The sequence below is a fragment of the Anarrhichthys ocellatus genome, unplaced genomic scaffold, assembly GCF_004355925.1.
Source record: "Anarrhichthys ocellatus isolate YVR2014 unplaced genomic scaffold, GSC_Weel_1.0 scaffold33, whole genome shotgun sequence".
Taxonomy (NCBI): Eukaryota; Metazoa; Chordata; class Actinopteri; order Perciformes; family Anarhichadidae; genus Anarrhichthys; species Anarrhichthys ocellatus.
In genome coordinates, this window is record NW_022280063.1 from 1,780,713 (window position 1) to 1,806,915 (window position 26,203).

The 26,203-nt window shown below is 43.8% G+C and overlaps 1 protein-coding gene across 2 annotated transcripts in view; it reads left to right on the forward strand.

The window, feature by feature from the left end:
• The window catches only part of LOC116393314 (copine-8), a 70,203-nt gene that overhangs the window by 4,629 nt on the left and 39,371 nt on the right, over positions 1 to 26,203 (forward strand). For both annotated transcript variants that reach the window (XM_031865502.1, XM_031865503.1), the window contains exons 2-5: positions 12,480 to 12,520; positions 15,865 to 15,911; positions 17,336 to 17,439; positions 22,744 to 22,783. In XM_031865502.1, coding sequence (XP_031721362.1) covers positions 12,480 to 12,520; positions 15,865 to 15,911; positions 17,336 to 17,439; positions 22,744 to 22,783 — 232 coding nt within the window. The remainder of the gene's footprint in view (positions 1 to 12,479; positions 12,521 to 15,864; positions 15,912 to 17,335; positions 17,440 to 22,743; positions 22,784 to 26,203) is intronic.

The window sequence follows — 26,203 nt, forward strand, 5'->3', positions numbered from 1 at the left end:
TCTCTCTCTCTCTCTCTCTCTCTCTCTCTCTCTCTCTCTCTCTCTCTTTCTCTCTGTCAGCAAACATTGGAACTGTTGACAGTAATAACTCTCTCCTCCTCTTCTGTCTACCTTCCCTCTGCTGAGCGATGGAAAGAATACAAGCCATTTCTTTCCTGTGTCCAATGTTGCCACAACATAGTGGTTGTAAATGAAAACCAGAGAGAGAGAGAGAGAGAGATTAACCATGTGTGTGTTCTTACAACCTGCTAGATATGAACACACGGTCTTGAATATGACCATCTGAATGAAAGTCAAGATATACTATTTCCCCATATTAATACATCTTAATTGTCATATACCTATACTGCTTTGTCCGTGTCTATACAAAGGGTTCCTGGTTCGGAAATATCAAAAGAGGCCAAATTCGAAAACGAGGTCATATTTGTGCAGGCCTGAAGGCTGGGACACGCGACTGCTGTGATCCTAATGCATTCACTCCAAAAAAATGTGTCACCCTGTCGACTTCAAAAAACACTAGCAGTCCTGCGGCTTCAGGTATTTCCTGTCATGCAAAATACGAGTTAAAGTACCGATTACATGAGAGCCGTTTCAGACTAATCTCTTGGGACAACTTCATGTTTTTCCTCATTGATTGAGTCCAATAATTGATGACAGTTTGATGCGGTCACGTCACAAGATGTCTGGTCTACTAATAGACAAAGTCCAGAGCGGTGGTTTTGAATCGCGTATCTATTTGTGAATCATTGCCTCGGGGAAGCACAGGTGAGAGTTTACTCAACAGCGGGACTAATCTAAACTCCACACAAAGGCTAGATTACTGGCTTCCCACACAGAGCACGAGGTAATCATATGCTCCTCATGGTGTTCAAGAGGTCCCCATTCTTCCTCCTAAAGGAAAACCTGGCCTTTGTCTAGGTTTGAGCCGGCGGTGCGTGTTGGCACATACTGATGGTTTGAATCGGGAGAAAGACTGTAGCACGCGTCGCCTCTCGTTCCTCTTTCATTCTGACTATCAAACTACTAAAAACACGTGAACAAACCTTTTTATGATTGCATTATATGATTCTCCAAAATCCATATTAACGCGCCCGATGAATAATTCATGTTAATGAGATGAAAATAATCGGGCTTGAAAACCCAGCTGTCTTAATCAGGGAATGTTGAACACCTGTGATGCCAGCCAGGTGAATGCAAGTAACTGTGTATTGGGACTAAGCAGCAGTACTCTGTGTCCAGACAACCAATATTAAGGGAACATTGTGACTGTACTGTTGGAAAATATCTGAAGAGAATGAGGTAAGCAGGCTAAGGAGGGTGTTCCCTCTCCCAGCAACACTTTCCATCTCCTCCTAGGGAACCCCGCGGTGTTCCCAGGCCAGACGAGATAATCTCTCTGCCGTGTTCCGGGTCCACCCCGAGGCCTCTTACCGGTCGTCTGAGCTCCTCTCCATATCTCTAAGGCTGAGCCCGGCCGCCCCACACGGAAGCTCATTTCGGCCACTTGTATCCGCAATCTCGTTCTTTGCGGTCACTACCCCCCGAAGCTCATGACCATCGGTGAGGGTCGGAATGTAGATGGGCTGGTAACACGAGAGTCTCGCCTTACGGCTCGGCTCCCTGTTCACCACAACGCCCGTAGCACTGCTGACGCAAACTGTATAAGTTATATATAGGTTGATGGACAAAATGATCAGCATGCATTGTAATCCATGTATCGTTATAATGTTGACATTAAAAGTAATATCCCACCACCCTGAGCACTGAGAAGATACTGTAAAAAGATTTACAGTATCTTCCAGTCCCAAAGTCTTTCCGCAAAAGAAGAAAAATGTATAGATTTTCCCATTGACTGCCATGCATTTTTAGCCTAAAAGCCTGGACATTTTAGTCTCATCTCAAATAAAAGCGTACCTATTTTAGTGGAGTTTCAGTCAATGAAAACGGTCAATACACCCCCACAGCCCCCTGACTGCTCATTGTGTGCTGCTGGTGTCGTCCTGATATGGTGCACACAGCACAGGACACCAAACTGCTGCATTGAAAACAGACTATAATAGTTCGATTTTGGTAAAGTTTATTCTTTTTAAAACTACATTTTAGTCTCGTCTCGCTGGTCTCAGTTGGTGTTTAATGTCGTCATGGACGATAAGGTGGTTGTTGAACATGTCTGGTCCTAGTTTTCTTTAACGAAATGAAACACTGCGATGTGTAAACAGTGATTTGGTTAAATCTAACGGTGGGAAGCAGACGGGGCGAAGGCTGAAAATGAGGTTGGATGAATGAGGTTGTGTAAGGCTGGATCTCACGAAAAACAGACGCAGACTTTGGACAAGTGAGCCAAGATTCAAGGAAAAGCTTGGTGGCATTTCAGAATTTATTTGGACTCCAGGCCATTGCTGTAATTATGAACGCATTCATCTTGAAAAACGATCCCTCAGAAAATGATTATCGACGTTGTGTTCCCCTGCTGTGTGGTGTTTGATTTATCAGTGATCCTCACGAGCCACTGCTAGCGGCAAAGTATTTAGTGTCAAAGTATTTTTTTTGAAGTGAACGTAAAGCTAAGATGTGACTCTTCGTCTGATGCCCGAGGGCCACATGCTCTGAATTATATCCCGTTGGCCCCTGTGGACTTCACACCATTGATTTTATTGATTCCCATTTTAAAACTCTCCGGTGCCATTCCTGTTGTGAAGCAACTACAGAAAACCTTTATATTTTGCTCCAGGTCGTTAGGAGGTGAACCACTTACCCCGCCCTTGCAACCCTTTAACATCACGAGTCATGTGCGACCGGCTATCTATTTTCAGGTTGCTCACTCCCCCACTCCGTCTATGGGAAGTGATTGCGTTGACCTTTGTGGACCCATAGAACTGGCATAATGGCTGTCTCATTGAAGACGCCGCTGACAACCATCACTTTGAAGGGAAGACGGGGTCGCCCGCTGTGCGCCGGTTCAATGCCAGCCCCGAAAGCACAAAAGGATGAGTGCCAGTGAGCGGTGACACGACGGCCGCTAACTTTTTTTTTTTCCCCCTCGTGTGTTTACATGTGCTTCTGAGCAGCAGGGAGCGCAAATGACTTTTGGATGAGAGCGCAACGGCGCCGGCAATCAGCGAGACAAAGCTATATCGAAGAAACTCTTTCTGAGCTGCCACAAATTGCCGCCATTGTCTTCCCGACCGCCTTGCTGAACATCGGCCTCTGGGTGAGGCAGAGCGTGTTTTTCGGCTGCTGTCGGACTGCGTTTGCGCGCATCCGTGAGAGTTTTTGTGTGCGTTCTGTAATCAGGTTTTCCTTCTAGTCGGGTCAGTTAAGATTTATGCACTCTGAGGGAATTACTATCGACCTCCTCCCTTGTGTTATTTTCCCACTGCGGGTGCTTTTCTCCATAAGTCAGCAGACCCCATGTGCACTTTGTCACAACGTGTGTTTGTGTGTGTGTGTATTAAATTGCACTGTAAGAGGGAGAGCGAGTCACCTGCAAAGTTCAAGGTCCACACACACACACACACACACACACACACATACACATACCAGGTGTGTACCACTCTACTACTACATGCATAAACAATAAATGGAGGGGTAATAGGTGTGCACGCTGACCTCACTCTCAAGGGGAGACGGCTGTGGTGTTATTTTAAAATTCAGGTGATAAAACATGGACTCAAGGACACGCACATAAAAAACTGCTCTCTCAAAGGCAAGCTGACCTCAGTCAAAAGTGGATGGTTGCAAATAAGAGACTTTCCAGTCCCTCGCCCTGAAAGTTTTTGGAGTTGATTTCCTATTGAATTCGCAGCACAAGAGATAGTTTTGTGTAGAGCAGACGTTCTGTCTAGGGCGTTTTTCTGGGAATACATTCCTGGGGTATAAGTGAGCACTGTACCTGTGGACCTCTGGGCCCGACAGGCGGTAAAGGTTCTGCTCCACGGGCCGTCAGAGAACGTGCTCGAGTCCTAATCGCAAATGAATTCATCAATAACTCTCACGGTGTCCAGCAGGAAGCCAGAGGGAGCGATTCAGGGACTGCGTACGGGCTGACACATGCATAACACATGCATATAGCGCACGCAGTGTGTGCACACATATGTAATTAAAATAATTTAAACACACACACACACATTTGTGCTGCTGTGCCTCCCGTCAGTCAGCCGGTGACATTTTCAGCACAAGCGGCACGCGCACAGAAAAATCACGTTTGATGCTCGTGACATTTTATTTCCACTCTGATGAAGCCACAATAAAACAAATCAAAACATCTCTGCCAGCCTAATTCGATTTTCTTTTTTTTTTGACATTTCGGGTGTGATAATCTGGATATAGAATTCATGTGATCAGGGATTATTCCTCTGCCTGTTTTTTTTTTTAGCGAGCTCTCGTATCGTCGGCGCGACACAGATTGAAACTATTCGACAAGTGAGATTACTTGACGCACAGTAAATCACCCCCACAGCTCCCGTTCACAGCCAGAGAGAGGCGGGTACAGAGGGGGAGAGGGTGCAACTGGCTGGCCTAATGAAGTCATCTCCATCCCGGTCACATCGCACGGAGGCTGTTCAAATTCCTCCAGGGACACTGCCTCCCCGTCTGTCTCACCCCCCCCTCTCTCTATCTCTCTATCATGTAGAAGCCCCCAGCCTCGGCCTGCACATCCAAGCATGTCTGTGTATTTCTCTCACACGCACACGCATGCACTCCAACCTCCTGTTGAAAGCATCGTACAAAGACCCCACAGCGCACGTGCAACAGCGGAGAAGGGAGATGGAGGGAGATGGAGGTTGATACTGTACGAGGGGAGTCAGAGAGAACCCCCCCCCCCCCAACACAAATACACACGCGCGCTTACACGTTCACGCTGTCCGTCATCCTGTAGCACAATTCATACAGACCGACACAATCACAAACCACACACACACTTCACACAGATTGTCACACACATGCACGGCTACTGAACACACAATTTGGGCTGCTTGACAACTACTATCTGAGCGTCTCCCACTTATTGCACTGACATTGTAGTACAAGCATATATACTGTATGACAAGAATTCTAGAAACGTATTAGACAAACCACCTCTTTGGGTGATTATCTCGCCCTCCGTCCGTCTCTTTGTGTCTGTAAAGCAGCTGAGACGGTTGTCGTTTGTCCCCGTTGAGCAGTTGCAAGCATCCGAAAGGCCAGTGACGTGTTGATGGAGGGAACTACAGGCGAGGTGGACTAAACTGCAGTGAGAGCGCTGACAAAGGCATTTAAGGTAGAAGGCCACTCGCACAGACGTGTGGCTGTGTGTCGTCCATGGCTTATGCGTATTCTGTTGCACATGTCTGTGTGTAAAATAGATAGTAGGGTGGCATATTTCAGCGTGTGTGTGTGTGTGTGCGCTGAGATGTTCTCTTGGCTCTCCCAGCCCTTGTCAAAAAGAATTAGGGCAGCGCTTTTAGAGAAGCAGAGAGAGAATACAAGCTGCTGATGCTTCCCTTCAGTGTGTGTGTGTGTGTGTGTGTGTGTGTGAGAGAGAGAGATTGAGGAGGGGGGGGGGGGGGGGTCGTCAGTAGCAAATTGGATAGATCAGTAAAAATAAAAAAGCGGCGGGAAAGAAGTGATGGAGAAAGAGATGAGAGATGCAGGTACCTGTAGCACTGTGCTCAGCGACCTGTTGAGAACATCTGAGCATGCCCAGTCGTCTCCTCTCGCTCCACATGTTTCTAAGAATATTCCAGGCCTGTTGCTAAGCACGTCGACGCACACACACACACACACACACACACAGACACAGAGTCCTGCGGTGGTGCATGTGATGCAGAGAAGAGCACGAAAGGCCAAGAGAATAGAAGCTTTTGTTTAAACACCAATGTCTTTGATAAAAAAAACATCCCGACTGGAAAACACTTAAATTTAAGTCAGAATGTTTGAAGTGTGACATTAAAAGGTATCATTAAAAAGATATCATCAGAGGAATAATGTTTTTTTTTTAACAGACGTTTCTCTTTTCTAACTCTCGTGTATGATTCGTCCGTTACGTTCGTTGCATAATATATGAGGGTGTGTTAGACCGCCGTAACAAGCCCTCAAAGCTCCATTTAACCGTATTGTTGGTATTAACATTTAAGGAGAGGACTCCCAGTGACGTGGAAGGGTTTCTTGTACTGTCGGGGCCCCCTCAGCATCAACACTGAAGCTTTTTGCAGCTTTTAGCTGCTTTCAGCTCGCTGTAGTTTTGCGGATTGGCAGGTCTGCACCTCAGAGGGCAAAAAAAAAAACCGTTTCTCAGAGTCGACTCCTCTTTTGTCTCCTGAGAGATGAGTCATATTCCGTCTTTTGAAATTATTCTATTCCGCGTGTTTTTTTCTCTCAAACTTTCAGAGGTCACAAATAAAGATCATTGTCAGCTGGACAGCAAATGGAATCGTGGACAGTTCACAGAGGAAGCTCGGGGAACAGACGTCTCCGGCGTGATGAGCTGGTGTTCGCTCTGTGTTCCACCTGTGCTGCTCATCTGAGCCTGGACCTAAATCTATAATGGAATATACATGTTTTATGAATCGGGCTACTTCAAAGGGCCAAGCCAGCATGACCGGGTGCTTCATGGAACAAGACGAAAGTAAATAATAGAGAATTTCTGTATATATATATATATATACGTATATTATATATTCCAATTCCCACAGACCTCTGACTGCCATGTCCTGCACGAAAAAAGGGACTTGAGACGATGGTGATCTTTCTTCTGCTGGTGTCTGCCATCTCACATGGACTCTAATTGACAGATCATGTCACCTCAGCAGAAATAGTCTCATTATCTTCCAACCAGCGTTATCTATATAGCCTTTGCTGTCTTTATCTGCTTTACTGAGTAGATGCGCCCAAGGTTTATTAGATCTGGAATACTGGACCTGCCAAGTAGCTCCGTGTGGCTCTCTGCGTGTATCTGCATGTGTGTGAATGTATCTAGTTCAGTGAGACGGCGGGTAGTCTCCACAGAGCCTATTCAGGTCACGGTCAGAGAGAGAGAGAGAGAGAGAGAGAGTGTGTGAGAGAGAGAGAGAGAAAGTCAAACAGAAGACAGGAGTTAATGCTCCGGGCTCTCACTGAGAACCCCCCCCACCCCCCCGAGAAGAGGACAGAACAGGAGACGAGTAGACTCGTTGGAAATGCTGCAGTAATAAAGAGGAGGACTGATGTAAAAGCAGGGGAGAACATCTCGAGCTCAAGCAGAGACGGAGGATGTCTGAGGGAGCACGAGGTGAAGCGGAACAAACGAGATGAAGAGACAAGCTCTAGGTATCAAACAGCTGGGGCAGAAATACCAGAGCAGAGTAATCAGATTACATCTTTGGATGAAAACCAGCCATTGGAATAAAGGATACCTGGTTCAGTTATGATGCTGGAGCTCCTATACTGCAACATGAATGAAAAATCAGTTTTGATGATATTGGCATGCATTTAAAAGTGTACTGATACGAGCTATTGGTCATTTCAAGTAACCCAAGGCAGCTGCTGCCTCTGTCTTCCACAGAACAAGCAATTTGGTGTGCTGTCACATCCCTTTACTCACACAGTTAGCAATGTTTGATGGCTTATTGTTAACAAAACTGAACTCAAATATGATGAAATGATGCGCACTCTAATCTTTTGTTTAAGGAAAAGTGCAGTCGTCACACATCTGAGGGGTCGATGGACAAATTTGTATTCATTATTCGTATACTTTTCTCCAATCTTTGCTTTTTTTAGGGGTAATATTGGATAATTTGACCGCTTTTGGCCTCAATTATTTAAATCGAGCCATTTTCGAGGTTGGGAGGCCACATAGCTCTTTAGTAAATGTGCTAACAACTGACAGACTTGTGAAAGGTGAAAAGAGGCCCAAACCAAAACACTCTCAAAGGGTTACAAACAAAAGAGGCTGGGATCCGTCAGCTTAATATTTAATAATAATAACAATCTGAAAGGGCTGTAAAATAAATGTAGTGGAGTACAATTGCAAATGTTCTCTCTGAGATGTAGTGGAGAGTTCCTATAAAGTTGCATTAAATGAAAATACATGAGGTACCTTTAAAATTGAGTCGACTTAGTTACTTTCCACCAATAACTCTAAACTAACTAACTAATTACAGCTGTCTGAGAATGAGTGAGAAGAACCCATTAAAGGAATAATTCTCGCATTTACCTCTGCTTTTAACCCTAACCCCCTCTCCTCTCCTCTTTCTCCCCTCTCCTCTCTTCTCCTCTCCTCTCTCCTCTCCTCTCTCCTCTCCTCTCTTCTCCTCTCCTCTCCGCACACCTCCAGTTGGCTAAAAACCCAATTTACTTTTGTCGTGCCGGAGAGGGTTGTGAGGGTACCCGGGGGAGTTTTGCTGTTGTGTCGTCAGGTAACACACTTTCCAGGGACACGGCATCTGTAGTCCAAAAAGTCACAGATGTATTCATTAATATGAAAATAGGAGGGGGAAATGATAGAGGGGTAGACTGTAGATGAGAGAGAGAGAGAGAGGGAAGAGGAGAGATGAAGAGAAGAGAGGAGGTGGGGAAGGAGGAAAGTGTGTGTGTGGGGGGGAGAGAGAGGAGAGGGAAGGGGGTAAAAAGGTGAGCGACACAAATGCCACAGCACTGATGGAATCCCTGCTCGTCGGGTGGAAAAAAACACACACACACACACCTGTCAGTCAAGTGGCCCCAATTGGCTGTCAGTAGTTGCCATGGTTACCGTCTCCATTCCGCTGTTATCGCACGGCTCTCCCCAGTGAGCAAACCCACAAAGGTGTGTCTTCCGTCTCCGAGTCGTCATATAAAGATGCTGCCTCACCGTCTTTTAGTCCCTGTTTACTTTTCATCATCTGAAGCTCTCTCAGAGGGAGGTTGAGAATGCAAATTAGCGTAACGGAGCACCTGTGTGTGCGTATGTTTGTGTGTGTCTTTACTGCCCATCTGGTGTCAGATTTCACTTCCTGTCGCTGTGATTGATGGCTGTCGGGGGAACTGCGTACGAGGCATGGCCTGGATGCCAGGGAACTGTACCGCTATAGGCTGCCCACAGGGAGGAGAAAAAAGCCTGGTATGACAGTAACGTAGACGCTTTGATCAGATCTGAGATCAGCACCGTCGTATCTACTCGTGACTTAGTGTGTCGGCGATTGTTGTGCTTTAAGATGTAGGAGAAAAGTTGGTTAAAACTGTGGCATGAATAGTGATTCCCTTTGCAGACGTTGGCAAACTTCTCATGAGTTTATTGTTTTCAAAACAACGCCATCATGGCATTTACAGACGATCTATTGGTTTGTTTATGTTAAGAAGTAGGAGAACGTTCTCAACCCATAAAGAAATACCCCAAATTTGGAGATACAGGGCTTTCACATGAACTGTATGTTAGTGATTCAGATCTCATTTTTGATTAAATGTGCAGTATAGGTTCTACAGCGGAACAGGATCTAATCTGCCACAAATGTATTACATGAAGAAAACCCCAAACCCAAACGAACCAACAAGGTAAACCATGCAGTGCAGCGAAATAGATTTAAAGGAAGAAAAGATAATAGCTTAACTGAACTAATCATTTCCCGTCACACACTCATGTGACCACTGCTAACTGCCTCTCAGTGAGCAGGTATTTATGGCTCCGACATTGTAATGATCACCTAATGCGTTATTCGTGGTCTGTTCTTTCTCGCTAATTGCCTTAAAAGCTGCACAGGTGAAAGCTTGAAAAGGCGCATATATATATATATATATATAAAACCAGATTGTCATGGGCTGCATGTCCGCATTCTTTTTTTCTTTTCTTTTGTCATCACATCGCGCCTACTGCCCAGCATCTGTAATTGATTTGATTTCTTTAAAAGGATAATGAACCGTGTGGAGGCTGACTGAGTCACTTAAGAAGTTTGATCATGCTATTTGCACTGGGTCTCACTCAGATGTGGTAAGAGATTAGAAAGAAAGATAAAGACAAGAGGGGGAAAAAAAAAAAATGAAGCGATTAATCTCTCGTGCCGTGTGTGCACCACCAATAGTGAGCAAGCCAGCAGAAAGGACAAAGGTGGTGTTTCTGTGGGGAGGGCTGACGGAGAGAGAAAGTGGCTGCGTCTGAACACACCACAGCAGAGCGCCTCTGGGAAATCTATTGAAGAAATCAATATTTCCTGACGAACGAGTCCTCCGCTTTGCCATTCCCAAGCTGGTCGTCATAGCCGATTGGTTGATTTATATATTCATGTTTTTGTCTTTTATTTGACCAAAAAAAGGCATATAATCAAAAACACACATTACTGGTGTGAGAATATAGAGTTTTTGGGAAACTCTCGGCTAAAAATACTACCACACTATTTTAGCGTGGTACCTTTTTTTTTTTTTTTTTCTTCCCGCAGACCTCTCTGTGACTCGGATGGCAGCTTTTAGCTTTCCGCTGCCTGCCTCTGCATGAAAGGAGGGAGAGAAAAAGAGAGAGAGAGAGAGAGAGAGAGAGCCATGACTCATTCACATTATCCTCTGAAGTGGAAATCCTGAAAATGTGTCTCACTCACACACACACACACCACACACACACACACACAGAAACACACAGCTCGTGTGCAGGGGGAGCCCAGGAGCCCATTCGGAGTGCCACCATGTGTGATGTGCTTCGAGCAGCAGCCGGTTAGAGAGCGTGGAGCCTCACATTTCCTCTCGAAGGGAGAAAGTGCATTTTAACTTATTTTCCCAAACTGTACCTCCGACTGGGGGGGGGGGGGCACATGGGGCCACATGGTGCAGAACAGATGACGGAAGAGAGACTGAAGATCTACGGGACGTATTTAAAAGTATCTTTATCGACAAACGTTCATGCGATCGACTTCACACTCCCCGGGTGAGTCGTATTGGACCCGAAGAAGAAGTTGAAGTTGTTTGGATGAGCCAAACCACTAGAGGTCAGCCGATCGGCAACCTTTTGGAGCAGGCACCTTTTCAGCGGGCTCTGCACTAGTCTTTTAAATTCCACTTGATTCCGCTGTCACTAGGCAACAGCATCCCACACCTGTTGGACCAATTAAGTAATGTCTGACAAAGATAATGCCAAGTCACATGAGTTTACCATGCTGGTTTGCACAGCTTTAGCCATCAGTCAGGCTAAGCTTTAAAGCGCGTAAACAGTAGTATGAACGGAAAGGTTTAGCACATCTAAACTGGATTATTGTGTCCATCTGTGGTTTTTGGTTGCTGAGGACTCATTACACAGTAGGCAAACACCTACGGGTGATGTTGAGTCCGCAGTGCACCCGCTGTGCATCTTTGCATTATGGGAGGAAACACTGTAGTGACCTGGAACATGTAACCTGAGCCAAAATGCAACAAACAACGGCTTAAAATGCTTAAAAAGTTTTGTCTTGACGGCAAATCGTTGTGCAAAGTTCCTTGACATACATTTGATATGAGGAGCGAGTGAACTGATGAGGGGCTGGGCGGATACCAGAGGTGACAAACACGAGAGAGAGACAGAGAAGGAAATGCCGTACAGCAGGTGGTGTTGATGCGTTCACGTGAGGAAGAGTGAGAGGTATAGAGATAACTGAGAGTGAGCCGAGGAGCAGAAAATGACTGCAGACAGAGAGGCTGTCACTGAAAACCAGCTCGCTGCCTGGGCTCTCTCCAGGTTTCGGGGGCTTTCTCTGACGGCTTTTCACAATCCCCGGGATTCAAAGGATGACTGGAAGCATTACCCACATTTCCATGTCTCCTCCGCAAACCCGGAAACACCAGTGCACCTTTTAAATCGATGAAAGGCCAGATCGGGTAGAGTAGATCTTAATTGTCGTCGAGGCCCTTAACACGCTCAAGTGATTTAACCTCATTGACGAGTTAGCGATCCCAATCTCTCCTCTCCTCTCTGGACCATTAGGTGCCATCATCATCATCACCACCACCGTCATTCATCTCATTATTCACAAATCTGAATTAATGATAAGGTTTTATGCCACTTTCACATCAGGCCTTTTAGTTTCCTTCCTCTTCTTGGGGAACATGAATTTGTCACGGTTTCCTTGAAGTCCATCTCTGCTGAAAGTGAAGACGCAGTATCCCACTGTAGAGAGCGGGATCTTAGACATAGTGTTTTTCAAGCATGAAATTAGGAGCCATAAAAATCGGAGGTGCACGTGGAGCCTGGACATGTAGCTCAGTTTGTCTCCTCGTGTCGGGTTTAACCGAAAAAACAATTCACTGCGGGAATCGAGATGCTGTGGAGAGAAAGCTCCTTGTGGCTAATGCTGCGGTACATCCAGTATTTCAGATATTTTTTGTGTATTCTCACACCTCGGACAAGAGTTTCACAGAATTACTGTAAACAGAGCGTGATGCTATCGTGCTGACTCGTTGCCAAAAGAGTACATAAATAGTCAGTGTGTTAAAAACGCATTCAGTGCCATGTTTGGACATGTTTTCTTTTCCCCTCTCACACAAGGAATCTGTGTTTGTGACTGCTTTCCCCCTTTGTGTCTCCACAGAAACCTGCTGGACAGGGACACCTTCTCCAAATCAGACCCAAGTAAGACCCACCACCTGTCTTGTTGTGTGTTTCTATCAGTGCATGACTGTTAGATGGGATAGCAGAAGATCGTGGCTCTTTATCGTTCCCCAAAATCACAAAAGGAGAAAGTAAGGATAGACAAGAGGGGCAAGAAGGAAGGTTTGAAAAAGTATAGAACAAGTGTCAAAGAAGCAACTAAGGGATGGAGCAATGAATAAAGGACCAATAGAAGGTCTTTTGTTTTGCCATGTGAAGTTGTGAGTCACTTCTTGTGTGTGTTAGGTGTTGTTTTTCTTCACTAAATGCGTGAGAAGGGCTGGAGGCGAGTCTGACTAATGCATGAGGCCAAATGAAGAAGCTTCTCTCTATAGATTCACAGAATCGTTGGTAGTTCTCCTCCTCTCCTCTCCCAGCAGCTTAAAATCATTCGAATAATGGGTTATCAATTGAAGACACCAGAGATATTACTGTTCTCCATGAGACGCTCAGTTACAATATAGCTTCCCACCACCTGGTGGCGGTAATGCGTCAGTCAGTTGTTGTATCATCTCATTTATTTGACAAGGGTTTTGCCTGTTCAACTCCGCGAGGACGCCGGCGTCCTCGATCCCCTCCCCTTCCGTTCCGTTCCTACGGCTTGCTTGCGCAAAATACGTCAACATGGCCGTGTTTGGTATCCCAGCATGCCCAAAACCCTCATCTTTGCAAAGAAATCATCGATTTTCTTTAATTTCTTATGGATTTTTCACAAAAGGAGCCCAAACACACACTGTCCAAAGTCGCCATAACCGCTGTAAGTCGGATCTTGCAGCATTTCGACTGAAAAAGACACATTACAGACCCAACAATGTGCTAGCGGATGTTACCATGGAGCTAGTGGCTTCAGAAAACACTGGTACTTAAAGTAGAAACCTTATCTTCCTCTTCTAATAAGCCGTCAACCAACGTATGACCTTGCGTAACTGAGCTACCCGCATACTCGATCGTGCGCTCGGTCGCAGCCATTACGCACAGCAAGTCCACTACTCACACACCAAGTCTTCGACCATATATATATAAATATATATAAAAGGAAAATAATATAATATCAAAATATAAAGGGAGAAACACCTTTAGTGTGTCAGAATATCATTTGGTTACCATGTGTCCATTTGGGTCTCCAAATATCCTTTTAGAGCTCCGCCTGGATCTCTTCATGGAAGAAACACTGTAGAATGGTCATACTTTGTCCAATCTTCTTCAAATTTGAGGCAGTTGTTCACTGATAGTGTAGTTACAGCCCTATACTGTCCTTTACCTGTACAGATACAGCCACAGGCAGTTATTTATACTGAAAGATACTTTTTTATTTTATGCGGACAAAAATCTTCAATTTTTACCTACTCCAAAGGCCCACTGCTCTGTTTCTATATGACCTACAGGTTTTCTGACACTTTTGATGCATATAGTCACAGTGGTTCAGAAGCTACAGCCATTTTAATTTGGGTATGTCATTTTAGGCGGTTTTGCTCCAAAATAGGGGTGGAGTTGAACAGGTAACAATATAGTTATTGAATACAAATCAAACCAAGAGTGAGATCAATTAGTTAAACTAATAGTGTTAATATTTGAATGGGCCCCGGGACACTTTGTACTTGAAAAGTTGGGCCCCGAGGTCAAAAAGGTTAAGAACCCCTGCACTAGACCCTAAAGAGGGTGAACACTGTGTACCGCACCCAGGCTCTATTAACGCAAGTAGCAGTCAGCGGGTAGAGGACGCGCCAATCTCACCCTCTGAACAGCAGGGACAATCAATGATGAAGATGGGAGGCGGGTGAAAGTGTCGTTGTTGACGTTATTGTCTCCTAAATATAAAGACTAGTCGGAATAATGCAAAGGTCAGCTTCATTGTCTGGGATCTGTTTGGCTGTGATGACGCACATCGGAAAACTCAGCTTTATCTGTAAGTGAACTGATAAATTAGCTTCTACACAACACAACAAGTAGCTTTATACTTTCCTATACTTCGTATCCAGCACATTACTTTCTTTGCTCGAATAAGGATTTGTCCCCAAATGTTGGGCTATTCCTTTAAGAGAGTTTTGTGGTGTGTTGAGTGGTTTGTAAATGTTAGAAGTCAAAAAATAAGATAATATCATCATTATTATGAAGAGGATATTTGTCGTATTGAGGTGTTTATTTGAGATTATGATGTCAGGATGACTTTCGGTGGTACTATGACCCACCACACACACACACAACACACACACACACACACACACACACACTGCTTTTAAAGAACGTAGTACGTCAGCACATTCACAGAAGCATGGGTTAAAAAGGACTCAAGGTGATGATGACAGTGATGAACCCGATGACGAGAATGACAGTGATTCACATGATGAGGATGATGTGGAGGAGGAGGAGGAGGAGGCAGCTCAGGCTTTACCCATACATTGACTCTTTCGCTGAGTAGCACTTGATGTTATGCTGAGCACGCCGACTTCGGTCTCCTTATGTGAACCAGCCCGACAGGAGTAAAGATCAAGGAGGTGGAAGGGATGAGGAAAAAAAAAAAGAGAAGGTCTGAGACACTGGAAATATAGAGATCACTCGCTGGTGGAAAAAAACAACCTTTAAATGTAAAGAGCAGTGATCCAAAAAGAAAAGCAAGACGTTTGGTACAAGTGGGATAGAGACGTAAAGCCCTTCAAGATATGAAGAAACCATGAAGAAGTTTTCTTTTATATTATCGGTTTAAATCTGTCTGTTCCCTAAAATATAGTTTCTATCAGACCCCAGAAATAAGAAGGAAGATCTGTGTGTGTGTGTGTGTGTGTGTGTGTGTGTGTCTGTGTGCGTGTGCGTGCACGCCCATTGATATGTCACTTATCGGAGAAGAACATCAAAGGGCCTCCTGTAATGAAGTGTATGATGAGTGAGCTCAGTAATTTGCCTTTTAGTGAATTGTCTCGTTTGGGGGAAATTGCATAATGTGCTGTAATGATGTCTTTCACCATCTGAAGACGGGGAATATGTTTGGGCTTCATGAATACAACTATTAGGTGCTTTTGATGTACTGTCGTTTCTAATTCATGCATTTATGGCTTGTTAGTCATGCTCTAATGGAGGCAATAAATACCGTGACATTTGAGTTTGTTTTTTTATTTATTTACTTGGTGTTTTTATGAGTAATGTTCCTTTATGCTTCCCTTAGTTATCCTAGCTGCCAGTCAGAAATATATATGTCATAAAGAAGAATCCTATTGCGCTAATAGGCAGCTAGTTGTTAGGTCCAGTATATGAATAATTGAGAAAGTTTTGAGGACTTTTAGCATGCACAGTTAATGATCTTTAATGTCACGTGTGTCTGTTCTTCACAGTTTGTGTTCTCTACGCACAAGGCATGGGCAACAAGGAGTGGAGAGAGGTGAGAACTACAGAGGAGTATGTATCACAGTATGTCGCCTCACCAGTCTTCATCCAAAATGCGTCATTTCAGCACAAACAGAGACAACAACAGACTCCACTGTTGCTTCTCTGCAGCCTTTACATTCTATTCACTCATCAGTTGGCTAGCTACGGTACAACAAGAGGCTACAGCTATGCTAGCAGCGCCGTAAGGCTGTGCTTGTGCACGGCGGCGCTTTGAGGTAAATGCTAATGTCGCCGCGCTAACATGCTGAGGGGTCATTCGTACGCTCCCAGGCTCCTCATTGGTCGGGGCAAAACTGTCTTGCTTGCAAATTTGAGGTCATAGGTTTTAAGCAGTGTAACAGCAATAAACGGGAGGTGGCTGCATTCAACACACTGTATTGACTCAGGGAAACATACATTGAATATTTGAACACATCTTTAAAATGTGTCACATTAATATTTGCAATATAGAATGCTGCAGTGATGTATTTTTGTAGTCCAACACACGGAAAAGTTAGCAGTCGACAAAAAAGCCATTGGGATTTTTCCTTTTGATTTTTTGATTATTGCTAACAATAAGCTCTGTGGCAAACGCAAGTTTATGATACGTACACGTTTGGTTCAGCAAAATAATAGACACAGATGAACACCACTTTTAGGGTTTTTGAAGTGTGAATGCGATGGGGCAGAAGCAAAAAGCTAGTTGGGCTATAAATGAACTGCACCACGGTCACATGATCGCGATCATACACAATGCGGCCGTGAGGCGAACTAGTCGGCATGATGACGTGTTGTAGTCTCATAATGTACAACTGGAGCTGGTTAGTTTAGCTTCAGTCATGCCATCGTGGAAGCTGTAGATACTATGAAGTAATAGTGTTATTGAAGTTCTGGTCAATTTCATTCACTTACATGAACTTCTTCTGATCGGTAAGCCCGCTTTTGTGCTCGCAGACACAACGAGTACCGACAGCTTGTTTATAAGTGAATATTCATGAATCTAAATGAGGGGGCAAATGTTGCACCTACAATCATCCCCAGTTATTCAGAGTTCTGAGTAGCCCATCATCTGCATGTATTATAAACAAATGCCAAAGCGGAAACCTCCCTGATCCCCATTGGCTTGATACCGCATCAGCTCTGCATTCATTACTCTGTAGCCGCCGATAATCTTCCGGAACCAGCCGCTGCCCTGACGTGTCACCTGAAGAGTGATCAGTTATGAGTTCTGAGTTTTAAGGCTCGGCGAGCTGCAGAAATATTAAACCTTCAGATAAACGGTTTCATATCAACGTGGACATCTGCATAGATTGTGAAGATTTGGGTCATCAAACTGACATTCTTTTGTGTTCCCAACATTTCGAAATACAGAGATATGTTGAAGAAACTGTGGTTTTCCCAAAAGGTATTCTTATCCGTCTTCCTTTCTCTGTGTAGTTTGGGAGAACAGAGGTGATTGACAACACGCTAAACCCAGACTTTGTGCGGAAATTCATTTTGGACTACTTCTTTGAGGAGCGACAGAACCTGCGATTTGACTTGTAAGTAACGCCGACACCTGTGTGTGTGTGTGTGTGTGTGTGTGTGTGTGTGTGTGTGTGTGTGTGTGTGTGTGTGTGTGTACGTGTACGTCATTCTGGTATTAATATTTGCTGGAATCAATTCTTGTTCTGGCACCAGACATTGTAAAGGTCAAATAGCATTTAAGGTTCAAGAGATGATCTTTGGTTAACTCAAATGTTGGAAGCCTCTTCTAGAAAACATCTCTTTCACCTCATTACTTCCTAAAATAGGCTTCCATTAAACCTCAGTGAGGCTCCAGATGTCACCTGCAAAATGTGAAAATTATTAGATTCCATAACTATTTGATTCTAGTGCTACAAATATGGCTGTTTTATCTTAGATTTGTATCTCTTTACTGGATAGTCGTTGGCGAGCAACACCGTTATCTACTCAACTCTAATTAACTTAATTTCACCAAGAGAAGATTAAGTAGATCGCATAATGCATGTGACACTTACTATTAATTGATACCACCTAATAAAGGCTTATTATATAACAATTACAGCAGTGGTTCTCAAACTTTTTCTGTCGCGCCCCACTTTGGAGGAAGAAAAATGTTCATACCCCAACAAAATTGTAACAAAATGGTCTACGTTGAATTTTTATTGAAATAACATTTTGTGACTCCTCCATCTGTGCTTTTTCAAATAATAGAATAAAGAAAATTGCAATCACTTTTAAGTAAACCAGATTGCTCCATCAGACAAAAACAAATAAAATGTGCAATCACTTTGTTAGAACAATGCAAATAAAGTTATATCTGTGCAAAAAAGAACTACAATTTGGCAAAAAAATTGCTTATTGCAATTGCCTGCAATTAACGTGTTTTGCACTAAACATCTTTTCAAGATAACAAAGTGCAACCTGTGAAAAACTAAACAAAACAAGTTCAAATATTTGGCTATAAAGAGTTTTACACTGCATATGTTTTCAACAATAACGTCCAACCTGTGCATATCTCATAAAAATGAGATACTATCTCGTAATAATGAGATACATATCTCATAATTATGAGATAGTAAGTCATAATTATGAGATGCTAAGTCATTATTTTGAGATAGTATCTCATTATAATGACTTACAGGATCTGTAATTTTTCCTCACAGTGGCGGAAACGGGCTTCCATACTTTATTAATTACTTTAACAAAAAAAAAAAATAATAATTCTGCATTTCCCCCTGCGCCCCACCTGTAATACCACCGCGCCCCACTAGAGGAGCGCGCCCCACAGTTTGAGAACCACTGAATTACAGGAACAAGGGCTTAATTTGATACAGAAATGTACTGAAGAAAGAAGATAATTGAACACACTCATTATTTAGTGCTTTAATGTAGATTTAAAAGTTGTTTTCAAAAGTTATACACTGACAAATCTTCCTAACTCAGAGCGACTTATTACACAGAAGTTTATCATAGTACATCACTGAGACAGCTTCATCTGTTATGATGCATTGCTGCGCTCATTATATTGGTTGATGGCAAATTCAAAAGCAGTATTGGTATCCGTCCAATATCACTCTTACTGATATTTGGCAGACTGTGGAATTGGCATGCCTACTGCTAAGTACATTCTCTGAATTAGTAAAGTAATAAAGCACTCTGTTCCCTGAATTGCAAATTGTGCTGAGTTTCAAAGTATGAGCCTGCTCTGCATCTGTTCGTGGCCTAAAGAATACACGTATATATATATCGGTATGGGCTTGTATCTGTGGAGGAAACCACCTTGTGAGCACTGTAGCACATAACGTTATATATTATAAATGCACCTGTTATAAGCTCTTCTATAATAATAGCGTTCCCATGCACAGAGGCATAAGATGCTCTCTGTAGGAGACAGTTGGTCGTTAGCGTCATCAGGCCTTCTTTTAGGTGAAGGGATTCTCTTTCTCAATTTGCTCTCAGATCACATTTCTCATTGAATTACAGAGAGGATTTCAGTGGCTTTATTTTATTAGATGGAGACTAATTATGTTATAATCTATGATCCAGGGAGCCACGTTGGCAACCCAACTGGGATCTGAAAGTTAGACTCTGAAGACGAGTTTCTGTAGATGTCGTGTGTGTGTGTGTGTGTGTCCCTAATTTACTGTTGCTGTATTAGCATTGGTCCTGGTCTAATAGCATGCGTGTGTATCTGCACTACTGTGAATGCATCATGCCGGTTTCTGGGGGAAATAAAATAGTGGTGTGCACACAACTTTCTTGCTCTACACTTTGATGACCGACTCAGTGATCCACCTTGATTACCGCTCATGTGGCTGTGCTATTTTCATGCATCTTGCCACCTCTCTGGCCATCACACTGTTTAAATTACAGTGAAAACAAATATGGGGGGTAAAAGGAGGTCAATTGGCTGGATTTCCTGAGTCAGTGGATCAACGTATGGTGTCTCTTAGTGCACGTAGAAGCCATGTTTTTCCCCCATGCCTGTGCTAGTGTTTCAGTATCTCAGCTGGTTGCTCTGTCACAACACATCCTTGTATTGTCATCTCAAAAGAGACGTGTCAGCCGGCCACGTGGACAGACCCTCTCCAAGGCAAAAAGCGAAGCCGGGGGCGCACCGCTCGTGCTTATGTGTGCGGTTTCGCCATGGTAACCATAGCAACCTGGGGGAGGGGTTCCAGGGGCGGCTGGCAGCAAGTGTGATATAGGAGCGGACAGAGTTCCTTCAGGGAGAGAGGAGCTTTTAACCCATCGTCATCATCTCCGCTCTGCCTGCACCACTTCCACGTACAGCGCCGTGTTACGACTCGGTATACATCAGCACACATTACTACCGGTTATGTTGTTTAACTTTATGATTCCAACTATGATTAAAAAAAAAAAGTTTAGAGCTGCTCTGATCCTCTGAATCACTTCCAGGTGCTGCTATGAAGAGCCCTGTTTGGATGCTGTCAACACTTTAATGTGTTTTATACCATCTATGTATTTTTATCATATCCCCCGTGTGTGTGCATGTGTGTGTGTGTGTGTGTGTGTGTGTGTGTGTGTGTGTGTGTGTGTGTGTGTGTGCTTATTTACGTGTCCTGTAACGACACACACAAGACGCACACACTTCCCTAGTGGGAACACACTTCCCTAGTGGTGCTGTGGCATTCTCATGCTCAGGAGATGTCAGGGCGTCGTGACTTTCTATGCCTTCTCGTTTGTTTAGGTTGCTGCATAAATGTATGAATACATGTCGCTGTGCCCGCGGTCTCTTGAGTGGTTCTCTGAATGGATGTGAGCATCTGAGGAACAAAACGGCGCCCTGGCTTTTTGTCCGCCCGTTTGAGTGCGTTGGTGTCCCGCACACGTGTGCTCCTCGCTCTTGCTGACATGTCCAACAGCCGCAGATAGCCGGCAGAGGGAAACACGGTCTGAGACGAGGGCAGATGAAAGAACGTCTCCTCCCTCAGGGCCGCGAAGATGGGATCTGTGTGAAGATGTTATGAAATACTACAGTGTGTCCTCTGAATGTGAATTGTGAGACTGCACCGTGTGTAATGCACCTCTCTGCAAGCCTGCATCGCCATTTATAGTCAGGATACGTATTTCAGCACAGTGTAGCATACAGTCATTCTACTACTCTGGTGATCCTCTACCGTTTCAGTGCCACCATGACGTTGACATTTTTGATTTGTATTGCAATATCTCAACAACTATTAGATGCGTTGCCATGAAAATTTTGAAATTCATGTTCTTTAGAGGAGGAGTTGTAAAAACGTCTTTCCCTCCCTTTCATCTATAGCACCATCATCAGGTCAATCGTTCACGCTGTATAATACTAATATCATTTCCATCAGCCTCAGCTGTGTGTTTTGTGCTAAAATATTAGCATGCTAACGTGCTCAAATAAGACTGTTAACATTGACATTCTGCAAAGAAAGCTAATGCCTGCACACTTAGTACACACATGCCGCAAAAAAATGATAAATGACTACGTTTCTATCCTCCTCGGATATTTGTGACATCAAAATATCTAATAATATCCATAATTTATACACCATAGGCAAACAAGCTCTATCGTGGCAGGTGTGGTTCATCCCCAAAAAAAACATGGGGATTAAACATCAACACTTAACAGTTCAATAAAGTACATTGACAGAGAGTAATACAATCGCCATACTTTTAAATATCACACATACTATATTTATAAACGTGAGGATGAATATGTCATATAAGAAACTACATCCTCCAGGTTAGCCTTACACCTACGCGATCTGCGTATTATTTAATTTTCTTCTGGCAACATGCTAACATTATCATGGCGAGCGAGTCAGCATGCTAATCTGAGCTAATTTAGCTGTGTTTGTGTACAGCCCCACAAGGCTGCCAGCTTTAGGCTTTTGTTTCTTCACAAGGAGCAGAGCCATGAATGAGTAACATGGGATTTATTTGTATTATTATTATTTATTTCCGCCCCCTCAGCTTTATACAATTACAGTGAAACAGGGTGTCTTGATTTGACAAGTTTACATAGAAAGTAGGGTATTTGTCTGTTTGTCCGAGTCAGTAGGGACACATGTGTGGATGACCGTCTTAATGGTTTGTCCAGTTGAACACGCTGACAGCTGAAAAAGCCACAGACGCTGATGATAAGACATAATGTGATTGTGTTTGAATACTCAGTCATGCTTCAGATTTAGATTCATCTAGAATCCTAATTACCCCATGCACAACACACACACACACACACACACACACACACACATATCACTGTACTTCTATCTTTGTGAGGACACTCATTGAACTAAGGCCTTCCCTAGCTCCTTACCCTGACCTCACTCACTGAGTGAACGGCTTGTCTGATTGCTTCCCATTCTTTGGAGCGTAGCCTCTGCACTGGAGGCGCCATGTCCGGACGCATCATCGCATGCATCGTGTGTCGCGAGACACCTGCAGGTGGAGTGGAGGAATAAAATGCAGGAATAATATTCCAACATGCGTCAACAAATAACGCGATAGCCCACTGAGAGACACGCTAATACGCCGAGACGGAAACCCTGACAGACACTTGTTTACTCACTGGCACAATATTTCTCTCCGTTGCCTCACTCACATGTATGTATCACTGCTAATTAGTGCATTTAGCGTCACTTTAATGGAGGATGCCTTGGAGCCTGTGATGCTGGGAAAGTGAAATACCCAGAGCCTCCGGCGAGATCGTCGGTGACAAGCTGCTTGGCCCCATTACTGATTTACTCAGCCTGTAATCCCTGTCGCATTCGCAGCTGAGCTCCTGTCACCATCCATCTCTTCTAATGCACTCACTCTCCGCTCTCTTTTCCATTTTTCCACAGGTACGATGTTGACTCCAAGAGCGCCAACCTGTCCAAACACGTGAGTGCTCAAAGCTTTTTTTTTTTTTTTTTTTTTTGGTGCGTGCAATGTGACATGTACGATTGCGTTTATTTTTTCGTCACTCCCCACTTTTGCTGATTTTAATTCGGTGTGAGTGAGTGTTTGTGTGAGCCTGATTGCTGTCCTTGTTATTACCTCCCATTAGCCTCATTTCAGCCACATAACAGCAATCTGGCCCTTACAATGAGTGTGTTTATCCTCTACTGTAATAATAATAGCACATTCCCTGAGCGGCCCGGTGGTTCATCTCGAAATGAAATAAACACCGATAGCCCCTGTCCACCCTGCTTTTCACACTGATAGCAGTGATTAGCATAGTGGTAATTAGGAACAACAATGTGATAACTTTAGTCAGTAATGGCTGTGTCCTGCCTACTGAACTGTGGGGATTGTAGTTCAGACAGTCAGCGGTCGTGCCGTTGAAGGATTTCCTCGGTAATGTAGAGCTGGCGGGAGCATCGTACTTCATACTCGGTCCTCTCATCTAACTCCCGGCAACAAATCAAATCAGCATATTTTCCAAAAAGTCTAACTTTTCCTTTGTCTTTTATTGTTCCTTTGTCGTACAATAACAGGGGAAGTGACTGTTTAAATGATTAACTTCTGTCCATTCACTGAACTGTTTGTGTATCCTGACGGTCCGTACTCGTCTGTAATCTTGTGTGCACATCTGTTTTCATGAAACCGGCTTTCCAGCAGTATCTGAGACATGTTTGGGCAGGTGATTGCCGCAGCAACGGTCAATACTGACCTGGACTGTCTGATAAAAGGAAATCGTTGCAACAATAAAAATGATGGGAGGCAATAAAGTATCATACAACAGCATTAACAGCTGTCTTTTCTGCTCATAATCTCCGACCGTTATCTGGACATTTACATTTATAGCTTCACTGTCTGTAATAGCCGGTGTGCTATCAGGCTTTGCTTCCTCCCTGTATTCAGCAGCTTTGTGTCTGTGGAAAACTCCTGAAATGAGTTACACACTCTTGACTTTTGTGTCCCAGTGTCCCCTCTGAGCAGAGCGGCAGATGGGGACTCACGTTCTGAGGTGTCCCGCTCCAGCCCTCAACACTCTTACCAGTGTTTGCTCTTCAGTGTCTGACCCCACCGGTATCATACGACATATACTTGAGGTTTTAAGATTAGGATACATTTGAGCATGTTTCAGTCCAAATTTTAAAAGCCTACAGTCATATTAAAGACTAATACATAGAAGACTTTCCTTCCAAGTTGTGCAAGTTATTTTTTTAATAGTTTTCAGAATGTAACGTGATAGAACAGCACTCAGACACGAATGATAATGCTACAATGCTAATGTCCGTCTGTCCAAGGGGGGACTTACTTAAAGGAACAGTGTGTAGTATTTAGGACGATCTATTGGCATAAATTTAATATAATATTTCTAAATATTTGTCTTTAGTGTATGTTCACCTACAAAATAAAAATGGTTGTGTTTTTATTACCTTAGAATGTGGCGTTCATATCGACATACAGAGCGCGTCGTCTCCATTGAGCCGGTCGCCATGTTTCTACAGTAGCCCAGAACGGACAAACCAAACACTGACCCTAGTTAGTGCCCTCTGCGTTTTTTACATTTCTTGCGTCAGCCATTGTAGTCGTGCTACACGCTTTGGCACACGGAGAAGTTTGAGTCGGTTGCAACCTGCAACCTCACCGGTAGAAGACACTGCACCTTTAAGTAATATATCAGCTGAGTAAGTGAAACATATGATATCTTTCTGCACATTCTGTTTTAAAGGGAATCTTACAGTATTTAACATCATGTAGGTTTCAGTGCAGAATCAAAGTAGTGGTGTTTCATGTTAACATTAAAAACCATCAAGTCTCTGAGCTCCTAACCAGCACAACGGTTGAAATCGTGGGGCGTATAGATGTAGTTAATCTACCCTCAGCATAGAAATGTGGCATTTACATGCAGTATCAAGGAAAGGGAAAGAAAAGATAGTTATTTAGCGTTTTAAATCATTATGACGTTGATAATATAATGGAGCTGCAAGGCTGTGTCCTGGTCACTGATTGGTATCTACCTCCAACAATAGCTCATTTGGAGCTTACGTCAAAATTTCGTTGTTGTTTTGTTGTTGTTTTTTTTAGTTGTGGTTTTAAAATAGCTCTATGAAAGCCATTAAATGCACAGCTGTCATTTATTTGTCAGTAACTGTATGAAATAAATTGAATACTACAGTGAGAAACACTCGCAAAGCAGATTTAGTCCCTCTTAGTTTCCCCTCAGGATTTTCTCTCTCCTCGTCTGTGGCTTTGTTGTCTCTCTGGATGCAATCCATCCCTCTTGTGCTTTTCCCGTCTCTGTTTCTTGTCTCTCCCTCTTGCCGTGGCAGTCTGTCACCTTTTCCTTTTATTTCATTGCCGTACCCTTGTTCTCTCACTTTCTCTCTATCTTGATCTCTCCATTCCCCCCCCCCCCATCTGCTTCTACCTTTGCCTCACTTTCTTGCGATCAATAATCTCATACAAGAAGAGACAGGCATGTTGGCTCGGAGGCAGCGTACCATGCAGGTCTCCGGAAGGGGGTGGGGGAGTGGGGGGCTAGAGAGCCAATCCATTAGATGGTGTTTTGAACGTGGGAGCCGTAGGCTGCAGGGGAACACCTGGGAACCGGGTGAGAACGGGGAAAAACCACACGCACACGGTCCTGATCATGAGATCTCACTCATTTCCTGTATATCTCTATATGATATGATAGACAGGCTGACTCTTGGGTTGCCAGGTTGTGAAGATGTGTTTATCCTCCAGCAGGAAACTTTTGTATTTAATCTCTTTAATTGATTATCAATTGATCATTATGGACCACTTACCTTCTGAAAAAACCTGCGGGTTTCTCAGAGAAGTTTTTTCCAATATTGTCGTATTGATTTTGAAAATCTCGGCATGAAACTTCTCCAGCTCATGGATGAGAAGCACTGAGCTCCCAGCATCATCTCCATAGTATCCATATCCAATGTTTTATCCTCCTCCTCCTCCGCCGCAGATCTCCGTCTTATCAAACTGTTGATTTTACCAGAACATTACTGAATGGAGCTGCACCCACACACAGCTATCTTTCTTTCTTATTAAATCTTTTTTTAGCCCACGCTGTTGTATATTTAGCCATTACTTGCTCACAGCCAAATCTCCGATGGACCTCACGCTGGCAACAGCCACGGTTGCTAGGCGATTTGGGACTTTACTGCACAGCCTCTACATCATAAACAGTGGAAAATATCATGAAAAATATAATTTTCCATTGTTATTTCAGCACTAGTGGCCAACACAAATTTGTTTATGGCAAAGGAGAGTCATGTGACCGTATCTGTGCAACACTGATGGGTTCAATGAGGTAGACGGGTTGACACGGAGAAGGCTAGATGGATGGCTGTA